The 13,526-nt window shown below is 46.4% G+C and overlaps 1 protein-coding gene across 6 annotated transcripts in view; it reads left to right on the top strand.

The window, feature by feature from the left end:
• The first annotated feature begins 6,628 nt into the window (after nucleotides 1–6,628).
• The window catches only part of Wdr33 (WD repeat domain 33), a 189,884-nt gene continuing 182,986 nt past the window's right edge, over nucleotides 6,629–13,526 (top strand). For 3 of the 6 annotated variants that reach the window (XM_050184398.2, XM_055073518.2, XM_055073514.2), the window contains exons 1-2: nucleotides 6,629–6,972; nucleotides 11,524–11,788. In XM_050184398.2, the coding sequence (XP_050040355.1) occupies nucleotides 11,537–11,788 (252 nt within the window). In that variant the 5' untranslated portion in view covers nucleotides 6,629–6,972; nucleotides 11,524–11,536. Of the gene's footprint in view, nucleotides 6,973–9,014; nucleotides 9,180–10,408; nucleotides 10,477–11,523; nucleotides 11,789–13,526 lie in introns of all 6 variants that reach the window. The other 3 variants (XM_055073505.1, XM_055073509.1, XM_055073501.1) reach the window with 3 other exon arrangements.

Genomic DNA, 13,526 nt, shown 5'->3' with positions numbered 1-13,526 from the left:
ACACTGTACTACAATCTAAATTTCTTTTGAAACTCCATAATATTCTAAATAACCCTCAGTTAGTGTCTTGGATTTCCAGTTTCCTTTCTTTGCGTTCCCAATTCGTATGCTATAATTCTGCGGATTCATCTGTAGTCGACGTCACCTCAGGGGTCCCACAGGGATCTGTACTTGGTCCTCTACTATTCTTATTGTTTATTAACGACGTTCCAGACCATGTTAGTTAAAAAATACGCCTCTATGCAGATGATTGTGTTATGTACAGCCCAGCTGACTCACTCGCTGATCATCAGCGCCTTAAAGATGCCTTTGTTTCATTTTGTGACTGGTGTGCTACCTGAAAAATGAGCATTAATTTTGATAAAACTGTTATAATGTATTTTACTAACAGAAGCATGCACGTATGTTTTGATTATACATGCAACGGTGTACCACTAACACGAGTTTTTCAATACAAATATTTAGGCATCATTTTTACACCCACCTTGTCTTGGTCCAAACATATAATTACACTTGTAGTAAAGTGTTAAAAAAACTTGGTTACATCCGCCGGACTTTGTCTGCTGCTCCGAAGGACACTAAACTAGTAGCATACAAAACACTGATTCACCCAATTTCAGAATATGCTTCCTGCGTATGGAACCCATATAAACAATGTGAAATTAATTGTATTGAATTGGTCCAGAGGAAGGCTATTCGTTTTGTTTACCGTCGCTTCGACAGGCTTTTCACCGTCAGCTGCTCTTGCGGAATTAAACCTTCAGTTTCTTTCTAGACGGCGGCACATAGAATCTCTGAAGATTTTCTATTCTTATAAGAACTCTCTTTGTCACCTATCAGATCCCTCCCTTTTAACACCTGTTTGCCCGACTTCAACTAGAGCTTCTCATGCCTCTAATATCAGACCGCTCCATCCACGCACTAACACTTTCAAATAGTTTTTCCCCCCGCATGATTGAACAGTGGAATTTGTTGCCTGCCGAAGTTCGTTCGTTGCCCATTTCTCAATTTTTAAATGCTATTGCTGATGTATAGTTACTTTACATTTTTCTATTTCTATGTTCCTGTTTCTGCATATCATAATTAGTTTTCTCGCATTAGCTTTGTGCCATAGCCCTAACGGGCTGCAGTATGTATTAAAAAAATGTGTGGCCGCAGTAGCAGATCCAGCGAAATGGATAGATATTTCAGTGGCGTGAATATAATGGTCACACTTCATCATCACCTCCGTGAATTAGCTTGAGAAGTCTCCAATCACTTTGAACACGCTAAAGTAAGCAAAAATTGAGGGCTCACTAGAGCGTCGAAGCAATGCCATGAAAGAGTGAGCTACACGAATATCAAGCCGAGTCATGCTCACAGACTCTTCTGAATTGCTATCTCAAAGCATAAATTCATACACCGTGTGGCAAAGTAAAAAAAAAAAGTTGTGGGTTTCCATTGCTATGAATGTTGGCCCTCCAGCAAAAAAAGACCCCTTCTTTCACTCCAAACATGTGCGCAGCAGTGTACAACATTTGTCTATGTGAAAGCGAATAATTTTGCTATTGGCTTCCAGTAACAAAGCAAAATTCGTGTCATTTCTGTTGCTCTGAGCAAGAGCGTGCATGCAGTTTCGATATGAGCACAACACTGGCAGACCAGTCCCACCGTGCCAGTGTTGACTCAACTTGTCGCGCGAAGCAATGATAGCTTTTGCACCGACGCGCCGCCTGGGCAGTGGCAGAAGCTTGTACACTATTGTGAAGAGAGGCATCTGTTTTTTGTAGGTTACTCTTAATGAATTGGCACACGGTTATTCTTGTACAATGTCAAAACAAAGAAAATTGAAGACGTTTGTTCCCCTCAACCTAAGGAATTTAAAATCCAAATTTCTGCAGGTAAGGTACGGCGTCCATGTTTTGGGACCAAAAGGGATCACCTTGGACTATTTATGTGGGTGCTACAGTAACATCAGTGAATTATTTATCACTGATGGCAAAATGAGGAAGATAAGATCGACAGGCTTTTAAAAGCAGGTTTATCCTATAGGTCATGCGTGTCATGGCCGAATCCATTTCCCGAAAGTTGAAGAGCAGCTCGACAAGGACTTGCTAATCAGATGTAAGCGGAATAGACGCTACTAGACCTGAGGTGTACAAATTGTACACCTCATGTACAAATATGTGCACAAATTTACCCACAGCTTCTAGAACATGCCTGCTAGATACAATGTCCCATTTGTTCCTTTACACACCTGTCAAATTAGCCCAATTGGGTTCTTGTACCAAGAGACAAGGGTGTATGAAAAATCACTCCAACCATTTTGAGCATTGTGCTGTGGGTTGGTCATAAGATATCTCTCAGCTGTGGCAAGTTCTACGTGGACCAGACGGCCCAATGCCTGATTGACTATGTGAGGGAGCATTGAAACAATTTAAATAAACCGGATGGTGCAGCGCACATTGCAAGGCCTGCTCATGTGAGCCGTGCTTTCGCACAGTATGATCCTGGGCAGGAGTAACAACAAAACATCGCATGAGCTCACAAAGGTATATTTTATCAGAAAGGTTATGCACATGTTAGTAGCACTTCAATTGCCTTAATTTCTCAGAGGTGCACTTGTTTAACGGCTATTTGTAGCATTACAAGACAAACTAGCACTGAAACAACATTCATCTCTTCGTGTGCGCAAAATTTGTACACTATGTTCCATCCTTTGAATCATTAAATCAGTTGGTAGTTTGCACTTTCATGTGCCCTTCCTCTGTAAATAGATGTTCGCGCACAAAAACAATGTGCAGCAGACTTCACCAAGTTGCCCAAGACGAAGTCCTAGTCAGACTCAAAAATCTCCTTCAGAGATTTTCTTATTGTGATGAGAATTTCTGTCACTGCACTGCACTCTGTTCGAACAAGGCCTTCACTGAGAAGATGGGAGAAAAGAAAGGTTATAGAGGCAAAAATTGTCACATTGTCACTCGGATATATTCCCTAATGCAATGCCTAAAAGATTTTTTTTTGTTGGATAAGAGGATCAGGGTAAGGCTCAAGACCTATGAACATTCTATTGCACAGATGAAGGGATTAACCAAACAAGCCCTCCGAAGTCAAGGAAGATTCATACAATGGAAACTTGGCATTTGCTTGAGAGTGGCATGCATGGACCTGCAAACCCACACCGGTCATATTAGCGTGCATCTCACATCTATCACCTAATGCAGGTTGCTGCAATGAACCTACATTGTGTTTGTAAACAAGTTGCGAGGAACATTTGCGCAAACCTGGTACCTCGCATAGCGCCATCAAAAGAAGCAATACTAAATAGCAGCTTAGCAAACTAGCTGGAAGAAATTTAAGAAAATTTCTTGGTCTTCAAGACAGTCAAGCCTTATTTACAACAAAATTGAGCCGGAGTAGAACTATGAGCGGCTGGGCCACGTTCTGCAATATTTGTCTTCATAATTTACATTAGGGTTGCTCAACATGTTCCTTTTGAACTGTGGCGAGCAGGTGCTCAAGCAAGTCGCGATTCGCTAGCCGCCAAAATCCGAGATAAACAAGGGAACAGTATGCACATGCAAGACAAGAAACAGTATAGGTAAATGCGACATCGAGTGCCATATAAAAATTGCAACAGCTCACTTACTCAGGCAATATCTGCAACAGCAATCCTACGAAGGATGAAACAATTTCTTTTTTCGCGATCGATGCACAACACTAAGCGGCAACTGCAGCAACAAGCACTTGGAACGAGTTTAAACGTTTTCACCATAACAGCGAAAAGTTCTGTCAAACTAAGAGCCCACATATGCCCCATTCACACCAGTGAATTCAACAAACAAGAGCAACAGCATTGAAAAACGTAACAGGAGCTGCACAAGATTATACTACCAACCATAAACGCGCTCCACGGCATAAGGAAACGAGCTGCTCCAGCGTTGCGCCCAAGTGTGGCTCGAGATCGCAAGCTCGAACACCATCCGGTTCTTCCAGCGCAACTAACTAGAACAACATTCTATCACACAACACAGTAAGAAACCGTAAAATTGTGTTTAACAGCTGAAGCAGCTCCAGCAGCGCGTGCAAAACTATAAACCGGAACACGCCATACTTACTTAAACAACGTCATCATTACTATGACGTCACTTCTGTGCGTGGCAGCAGCGTTTTATAGCGTCCTCGATCACCTTGCCCCGGGGTTGCCCCGAAACCAGAATGGTGCGCTTTGCACCGCCGTGGTGGCGCACTGCGGAGGGTCCACATCGAGGACAAAACTGCACCCCGTGCAGGGTGCTTGCATGCAGCGCTACTTTGCCCCTGGCGCGCAAGACGTGCGCGAACACGCGCGCGCGCACATTTTATTGTTTGCAGGTGCTGAGCATCTGCGGCAAGCGCTCGAACCTTGTCAAACTGCGTGCTCAGACATACCTGGTTGCAAGCAAACACCAATGGATTTTATAATTAATCCTGACGACCCGTTCCTGACGACCCGTTCAACGAACCTGTCCACTTTCGGCCGCTCTTCACCACATTGTTTTTGGACGAGGTCGATCAGCATGCCGTCTTCGCTGTCAGACGAACTTGAAAAAAGCTCATCGATTGCGGCAATTAGCAGCGCTTCCTTTCTCATTGCCGACATCTCCACTGGCTAACTCCGTCAACTCCGTTGCAACCGCAGCTATTGGGCCAGAGCATCGCGGCTCTGCAGTCGGCAGTGCGCGCGCGCGCGTCCCGCAGTGCTTGGTGGGATTGCACCCCGGCGCACCGCCGATTTTCTCGGTGCGAGACGGGGCAATGGAAAACCGCCCCAACAGGGTGCGCTTCCGGTGATCGAGGATGGTCGGTGCGCACCGGTGCGGTTGATCGAAGATAAAAGTGCGCACCAAGGCGCCCCGGTGCGGGTGATCGAGGACGCTATTAGTGTGGTATTTCGCTTCTACCACGCGCGTGTCACCAGTTACCGCCAAAAAGGGCCCTTTGTTTTAGCAGCGCCATCTGGCGTCCACCTAGGTAAGTTCCATGCGCTGCCGCTGCTTATTTTCGAACCACTGCGGAAGGTAGAGTTTGCCTTCTCTAAAGTTGGTTCTTCATTCTATGGCGCATGTACGGAGCTGTGAAACTGAAGTATGCCTAAGAACGTTGGCACCAGTCGCATCATAGAGTTAGTGAATCGCACTGTTGAAATCGCAATCATTTGAAATGGGCCCACTAGAAATCGCATTGCGACGCGTGCGACTGCACCGATTTTCGTCGTTCCAGTCGCAGCATGTGAAACAGCCTTTACTCGCGCCTGCGCACAAACGACTGGCGATCCCTAAAATGAACCTCTCGTTGCGCCGCCCCAGCCGCTCGTGCCACTCAACCGTATTCAAGTACACTGAGTTCGTTCGTTTGCTACGTTCACTGAAGGTCTCCTCGATTTGGCTGCACTTTCTGCACTAGTTCAGGAGGTGCAGCACTCTAGCACTCGATTGGATGGATGGATGTTATGAGCGTCCCCATTGGGACGGGGCGGTGGCTTGCGCCACCAAGCTCTTGCTACTATGCTGCTTAATATCCTACCTAGGTTAACCAATGAAAAGAAAAAAAAACACTATGAACTACCACGTCCAAATTTTCTGATCCCCTATTGCGAACTGTGCTTTTGTACGTCTCCATCTTTTGTCGTTTCCCTACTTTTCTTCCACCAATCCTCCAATCGCTAAATGTCTATTGCGGACCTGTTTGCTTTACCACTGCTCCCGCTGAACCCAAGGGCTTCAAGGAGGCCAGTGGTGCCTAAATCGACCGCTGGGTAGACGTCTTCACATTCTAATAAAATTTGCCAGTGCAGCTAGCGCCACCTACACTTCGGCACTCGATTTGACGTCGTGCTGCACGAGTTCATGTACACTTCGGCACTAGACTCTCCGCAAGTTCTTTTCTCGTGCACGTAGTGCAAGGCTTTTGATAGCAGACGACACATGCGGCTCCGTGGCCATGCGGGTGTTGGTAGACGGCATCGACGGTGCCTGCTATTAGTAACGCAGCACGGACGCCAGTTTTCTTCAGGATGTGTACGCAGCATCTTGTTAAGGGCGCTTTCCGGGTTCAACTGCTGCTAAGTGCACTGAAGGCCGGGATTTTCCCTCAGGTCACAGTCGTTCGTATTAATTTTCACGAGCTTACCGCTACCTCGACGTTAAGTTTGCGCGAAACCACATCGGTCAGTCGTTTGAAACGTTGTGCCACATATGATTCAGAAAGATGTGGAAACCACGCTTGGTCATGCTTTCTGAATCATGACACACCAACAAAAGAAAAGCCACAGCCACCCAGTCGCAGCAGATGAAGGCCTGTACGTTTCTGCACTTTTGACCTCGATTTGACCGCTGCACCGAAAGCGCTAGCGTCGCGCTACACTCACACTTCAAGAACTAGCGCTGCACTGGCACGACACTAGTGCAAAAGGTGCAGTGCAAAAGGTGCAGCCAAATCGAGGAGACCTAGAGTAAAACATGTCTAATTTTTTTCCTGATTCCTGGACGATTTTAGTAGAACAAAATTTGTATGCCTAAAAAATCAATATTTTTTTTTACTAATGTGAGTACTGACAGCAACAAGCTCTTCGCTTTTTCTAAACAAAATGACAAAACGCGCCAGAAAGCTCGCGCAGCGGCGCAGGACAGAATACAAAATGGCCGCTGTGTGTGTCCCATGGTGTGTTGGTCTCTTGGTGCGTGAATTGCATTCATAGTGTGGCGCATTCTATTACCTGGTGGGCGTGAAGTTACGATATTTTTAAACATCTTAGGCCTCCCAACTCTTACACACACACATTGCGGCAAATTGGTGTGTTACGCACGACACCACGCCATGAGCGTAAGGACTGCCAGTGAAATTCGTCGAATTGTGTGAAGCCGGTCTCATGGACGTCAAAGCAAAGAATATGCATTGGTCAGCTTGGCCCGAGTCACCCTAGCTGCACCGAAGCATCCTTTTCTGTTTAACGTGAGTATGACGCGCAGGCTCTGTGGCGTGCGCCTCTTGCAACCTGGCGGCCATGCTTTCCGCGTGGCATCGTGTCTTGGAGCAGGTTTGCTTCTGGCCGGTTTCCTTGCAAGATATTTACCATTCCTTCCTCTGGCGCTGCTAACGTCTCTAGAGGTGGCGTTAGCTCCGGGTTGATAAAATATAGTCCTGTTACTGCATAGCGCTTGCCAAGTTCAGGTTGCGCATCCTTCCTAACGCGATTACGTACTACAGGGGTACGTGATGTGAAGTTCTCTGGCATACGGAACATGTAAGAAAATACGCATAAAATTTCACTGCCACGAAAGTCCGGTTCAAGTGTTTTAACATGACGTGTTACTTCATTCGGCCGTTACAAAACAATATGCTTACGCAATGGCTTTGCTAAACTTGCCAGTCTGGGGAGAACATAGTAGTGGAGCTTCTTCGAACGCGTGCGACGCACCTAGGTACCGCTCCGTTGGGGCTCGACGAGGGGTTTCCTAACAGGTAGTAATATGTAGTTATCAACTACAGAACAGTGCGAATTACGATCTTTCCTAAACGTCTGTTCCTCAATCTGTTAGTGACGTTTGCAGCGTCCTAGCCACAACTTCTTCACCAATGTATTTACAATGGCAGCCCTTCATTGTTTTCATCGCTAGATTGTATGTTTTGGAATGCCAAATTAACACAGTCACTGCAGCTTGGGTGGGTCACAGCAATTCCCACTGTGCAGCTGTGGAGGGCCTTCCTGAAATGTGCAAGCGACATCTTTGCTGGGAATCAATAAAAAATAAAAATTATTGTTCTTTCTGGTCCAAAGCCCTGTGGTGCCATCTTTATGCACCTTGATGAAGTTTCGAAGGAGCGGAACTCCCAGATGACCCGCAAGTGGGTGACAACGCATCATAGCAGTATGACAAGTTACCGGTGGGTCATCCCACACAGGAATTGAGTCTTCAAAAAGTGCTGCCCCACTGAACATGCTAAAAAGCCACTGTGTATAAAATACTTTATAAGAACTGTTTGGGGCTTTGGGCCACTAAGAAATGCTCAAGTTGCACATTCAAAAGACCGTAGCGCCATTGAAATTGTGAAGACAGACACGCAGGTACTGCTTCAACAAAGCTGTGAAAGCCCTAAACTCTATTGAGAGTATTTTTCTTCGATTTTTGGAGCTCTGGCTCATCTACCCTACACATATGACCTTCCTAGCTTCAATTTTTTCTTTTAGTTAGCTAGAATGACCCTTAACTAGACTGGCAGCCAGGGCTGCTATCTTGTATGTGTTTGAAAAGCCGATGTTCGGTTTTGCCTCACGGGATTGTCCTAGGCCATCTAGGCCAATCGCGTGAGACAAAACTGAATGTTGGTTTTTCGAACATGTACAAGATAGCAGCCCAGTTGGCAACTAGCTAGTTCCAGTTCTGATGGGAAGTCACGTGGGCTGGATCCCAAAACAACCTGAAGCAGCCCAAACGTTTCACAATCGAATGCCATGACACCTGGCTACTGGATAAACATAAACATGTGACTGGCATGGCAGTGGCCTGTGCTGCATTACCGGCTTTGAAAAAAAAAAAATCTGAAGCAACGTTTTCAGGCAATCACGTAGGGTGATACAATAACTTTTGTGAGGTTATGCGTGACTCAGCACAAGATGTGCACTGGGCCAACCTGACTACGATGCAACAAAAATCCTGCGCGTCTGATGCCAACACATGAAATCATGCAAAAGTGATCGCTCAAGGATACCTACTCACAGCAGTCAAGTGCTTACCGGCATTGATAAGCTGGCGTTCTGTCATCATTTGACAAGCCACGGAATAAAAGCAGGATTTCGGTTACATCGTATACGTATTAAATTTCTTTGCCGACCAGCTTGGGCTTCAATTTCAGGAAGTTCTTTGGTGGCGCAGGGAAATGCGAGTCATCTGTGACTAGTACAAAGCTCCACACAAAAAACAATATTGTTCATGAGAGAAATAATTGAATGTAGGTGCAATTATACAGACTTACTGGCCATTACTGGTTCTTAGGTTTTCGGCTTGCTGAGGCCTCCGAATACAGGGGCTGTATAAGACTGGCTGTCCACTATCACGGACAGCTGATCTAGCATGGAAACACCCCCCGGCACATTCAGGCCTTTGCAGTGAAACCCTGAGACAGCCTTAGCGGCCTGGTTCCAGCTTTGAGCTTCATGGGTGAGCTGGAGATCTCATGCTGCCCACTTTATTTAGGTGCTCTCCTGAGGCCTCTGTTTGCTGCTATTACTTTTATTCTCGCATGCTAAATGACCTGATAGGACAAAGTCGCACTAGGAACAAAAATGGTTGTTTCGATGTGGGTAGGCTAGAGACGATTTGGACAGTACCTACCCACTCATGCTTGGCTGCCAGCAGTGTATCCACAGAAAATTCTCATGGCCGCTACGAGAATAGACAGTGCTTTTGAATGTGTGCCCTCTAGGTAAAGAAGGCAGTAACTTAAAGCCAAGCTATTTTGCTCTTTCGTGCTTTATCATGCCTTCAAGTTCTGCGTGTGCTGGGTGTACTTAAGAGCATCGTAATGACTTCATAGATAGCAACACTATTTTAGGCAAGGTTATATATATTTGTTCCAAAGGTTCTATGTATGTTTTTACAGCATTTTGGAGCTGTTCAATAGAATCATCTTCAGCCTCAGTAATTGATTAAATTCAATTTTTGAAAATGGCTGTATGCCATTTGCTATTGAAAACAGCTGTAGGCTCGGATCAGGTGGTGCTCATTGATGTTGGCCGCTGCTACCGCAGTAGCAGGTATTGCTGACTTTCTAGCATTGTGTGGCTGTTTATTTTCACCCTAGGTGAAGGCCTCCCTCCCCGATATGTAACAGGTCTAAATATTAAAAACTAAGGCACCACATTCAAGGCTCATTTATACTGGCGATTGACAACAGTCGCGCGACTGGTGAACATGGAGCAACTCACGGCAGCCAATGTTCACACAGGGACACCGGCACACTGAACTGTTTCTCAGATGAGGCCGTTAGTGTGTGCTCATACTGCCATCACCACATGAAATAAGTGTCAGAGTATGCAGACGTCCTGTTCCTGGGAATCTCATTGGTTCAGAAGCTTTGCAACTGAGGTTGTGCGACTTATTAAATATCACTGACCCACTTTTGGACTATTTGCAACTAACTTGGTCATGCTAGCTCTGTAAGTCACCGGTGTTGATGATCCCTATGAATGATATGGGGTGCGATCAAAGATTGTTGTGCAGAAGGCACGTTCAGTTAGCATTCAGTTTTGCCTCACATGATTGGCCTATTCCTAGGCCATTTGCGTGATGCGAAACTGAACACAAACTGAATGCGTAATTCGAACAACAATCTCCAATTGTGCCCATGGCTGCTGAAGTTTACAGCCACCCACTCTTGGATCTTGCAGTAAGAAGTAACTCCATCGCTTGAGGCAGGTGCCTAATGTCCTCGTGCACAGAAGGCTTGGCTTGACTGGTAACTAAAACTGCTTTTCAGTGCTTCCACTCATGATAGTTGCTAGAGAACCATCTTAATAGTACCTGATCACTCGCCATGCTTTTTTCTCTTTTGCACACGGTTCATTGATCGAAGCTATTAGTTCTCATACTGAAAACGGGATTTTGCAACATTCAAGAAGGTGGTAGTCTCAGTCACTCTAAGCCAACATCTAAGGCAAGTAGGACTTAATGCGCTTCCGCATGCTGTGTCACACTGGAAGCATCTACTCTTGAAACAAATGTGCTAGATACATGACAGAGGGGTTAGTGGTGACATAGGGCTCAGACAGCTGGTTAATGCCTATGGCAGTCCAGTTCGGTATTCTCAAATACCTCACATCGTACTGCATACGATTGTACACACCAAAATAACGCCTGCAAATCAGAAACATTGCTGAAAAACTCCATTTTGCATCCATTTTAGGAATTCATGTAGCATCACTTGCATCCGCGTAAATGGGTGAAATTTTGTAAAGTTTTCCCAAAGTGACGTTCACATAGCAGCTGCTGTTGTGATAGCTCCCTCGGAGTGACGGAAATTAATTGGATGTAGCATTGAAAAAGGGAGGCTACAAACATAGGAACGTGTCTGTGTTCGTACTGTAAGAAAGCGCTTAAAAGTATAAAACAGGTCAGGTAGTGATGTGGAAGAACTGTATCTTTATTCACTGCAATTCATAACACAGCAACAAAGCTCTGCATGTGTATCAGATTTAGTGTAGCCTTTGAGATTGTAGCTTTTTTTCTGTTGAAATGGCACCATGTCCTTGGAAGCTGTGCCTTTGGCATGCTGGGATATTCCCACTGCTCCTCAGACAAGCAGGAAGTGCTGCGCACAAGCTTAAATAAATGTACCAAAAAACAAGAAGCTCAGTTTTTTCTACTGAATTGGATTTAGAGCATTGGGGAGTATCAGGAGGCAACTTCAAAATAACTGCTGGCACCAGCTTGCCTGGGTGTTCAAATGTTGCTGATGAAATGTCTTGCGTGTATTTGGAATGTCACCTATTGCTCTTTCTTGCAGGTGACAATAGCCTATGCCAGTGGTGACCATGCAAGTAATCCAGACGCAGCCAATGACTCCTGGTGGCCGCTTCCAGTATGGAGGTGGCCCGAAATATGGGGGCTACGGAGGGGGACGCAGCCAGGCAGGAGGAACCTATGGGCCCGTTGGGGGCAGACCAGGCATGTCCTCCATGCAGAGTATCGAGTTTGATGGGAAGCGGCTACGCAAGGCCGTTGCCCGCAAGACTGTCGACTACAACACTGCTGTGGTTGAGTACCTCGAGGTGTGTGTCTGGGGCAGACTTTAAGTGTTTAATTTTCTTTGGGAACTATCTGCGATTCTTCGTTCCTAAAGCCTGTTTCAACCTGCATGTGACTGCGCAGCGGCAGTCGCAGCTGCTGAGCGGTGCTGCGGCGTCCAGACCTGGCTTCGTTTCACATGCACCCTCCTCAAGCAATGCCCACCACTAGCGATGAGTGTTGCTTGTGGAGGGCGCCCGTGAGCAGTGGGCTTCCGCAGCCCCCGGAAGTGGTGCTGGAGCTTTGCTTGTCTATGATTCAGCATGTGTGAAATGCAGAGTTCATTGTTCAAGAGTGCCCTAGCTTAGTTCTTCACTTTCTTGTGTAAAAGTACACTTTGATTATTCCCAATGTCAACTTTGGTTTCAGTTGTTTTCTAAAGCCTCTCCCAACTACAGACATCTAGTAGCCGAATAGGATAGTATCAAAATTTGGCATGAAATGGGTATCAAACGGGCCTGTCAGCGGCTCTCGTTCTTGAATGCCATCGTGCATGCCAAGTGCCGTCTGGGCCACAAAGCGTGCAAATAGGCATTGTTGGCTTTTAACCAATCCCTCATCCCTTTTTCTCCTCAAGGCATTTGAGCAGAAGGGCAGCTGCCTTGTGGTTCCAGTAGATATTGGATGAGATGTAGCCAAAGAAGCACAAAACCAAACTAGGAGCATGCACACCCACAGTGGAAGAGAAGAAAAACACCAGCGTGCGCCACGAACAAGAAACACGGACTGCTATTTCATCCCCTATACCTGCAACCGTGTGGGCCACATCACACATGAAAAAGTTACTACAGAACCCATCTCATGATGACTGTTGACAGTAATGTGGCGGCATCGAATCGGTACAGGGACACAGCATATTGCCAATGCGGTGTGTATGAGGTGTGTACTGCAGCAGGGCTCTTGCACTTCCATAGGGACACTTGGTGCCATCTGTGCCGCCGCTGCAAAGCCTGCGCATGGCCTCCAAAATGCACTGTGCACTACGTGCACAGTGCAGTGCGTTACTCAAGTGGGAACACTTGAGTAACGCGCCATGCAGCAACCGGGCTGCTCTCTCATGCTTCTTTCTGGAGATGCTGTGTCATCTAGTGACACTGCCATGAAGTCCATGGGTAGTCTCCGAGACAAGTGCTGTGGCGCTGGTGCCTGTGAACGCTGTTCCCTCGCTTGCCGCACCTTCAGCAGTGCGTGCTCAGTGACCCAAGTTGGCGAGAGGCTCATTGAAGAGCAGCATACACCTAGTGCATTCATGGTGCAGCTTGCTGAAAAACCATTCATCGAAATGTGGCACGTACCCAGTGCATTTGTGGCACAGCCTGCTAATGCGTCAGATGGCTGTTGAGGACCTCTGCGAGGTGGGTTTGATTCCACTCGGCATCGGATAAATACAAGTGATATTTTTCGTCATGGTGGAATGGCACATTCTCAGTATGACATGCCCAGTTACGCAAGTTGGTGTCAAAGACATTCATTGGAGACTAGCAACGATCGAGCGGCACATACCCAGTACCCCAGGTCGGTGACAAAGAGCTTCTTCGAACGGTAGTACCTACCATGTCCTGCATCCTACTGGGTCCCATGTCGGCGTGAAAGAGGTTCGTTGAAGAGTGGCACATATGTACACACTGCTACATACTCAGCGACCTAAGTTGGTCCGATGCTTGGTTCCAAACCCTGATACCTAAAGCACAGCAGCTCGATGCGCTACCCATTGCACCACTG

Source organism: Dermacentor andersoni, chromosome 3, assembly GCF_023375885.2.
Source record: "Dermacentor andersoni chromosome 3, qqDerAnde1_hic_scaffold, whole genome shotgun sequence".
Classification (NCBI taxonomy): domain Eukaryota; kingdom Metazoa; phylum Arthropoda; class Arachnida; order Ixodida; family Ixodidae; genus Dermacentor; species Dermacentor andersoni.
Note: the sequence above shows the minus strand (reverse complement) of the source record. Positions and strands in the feature narration are given on the sequence as shown.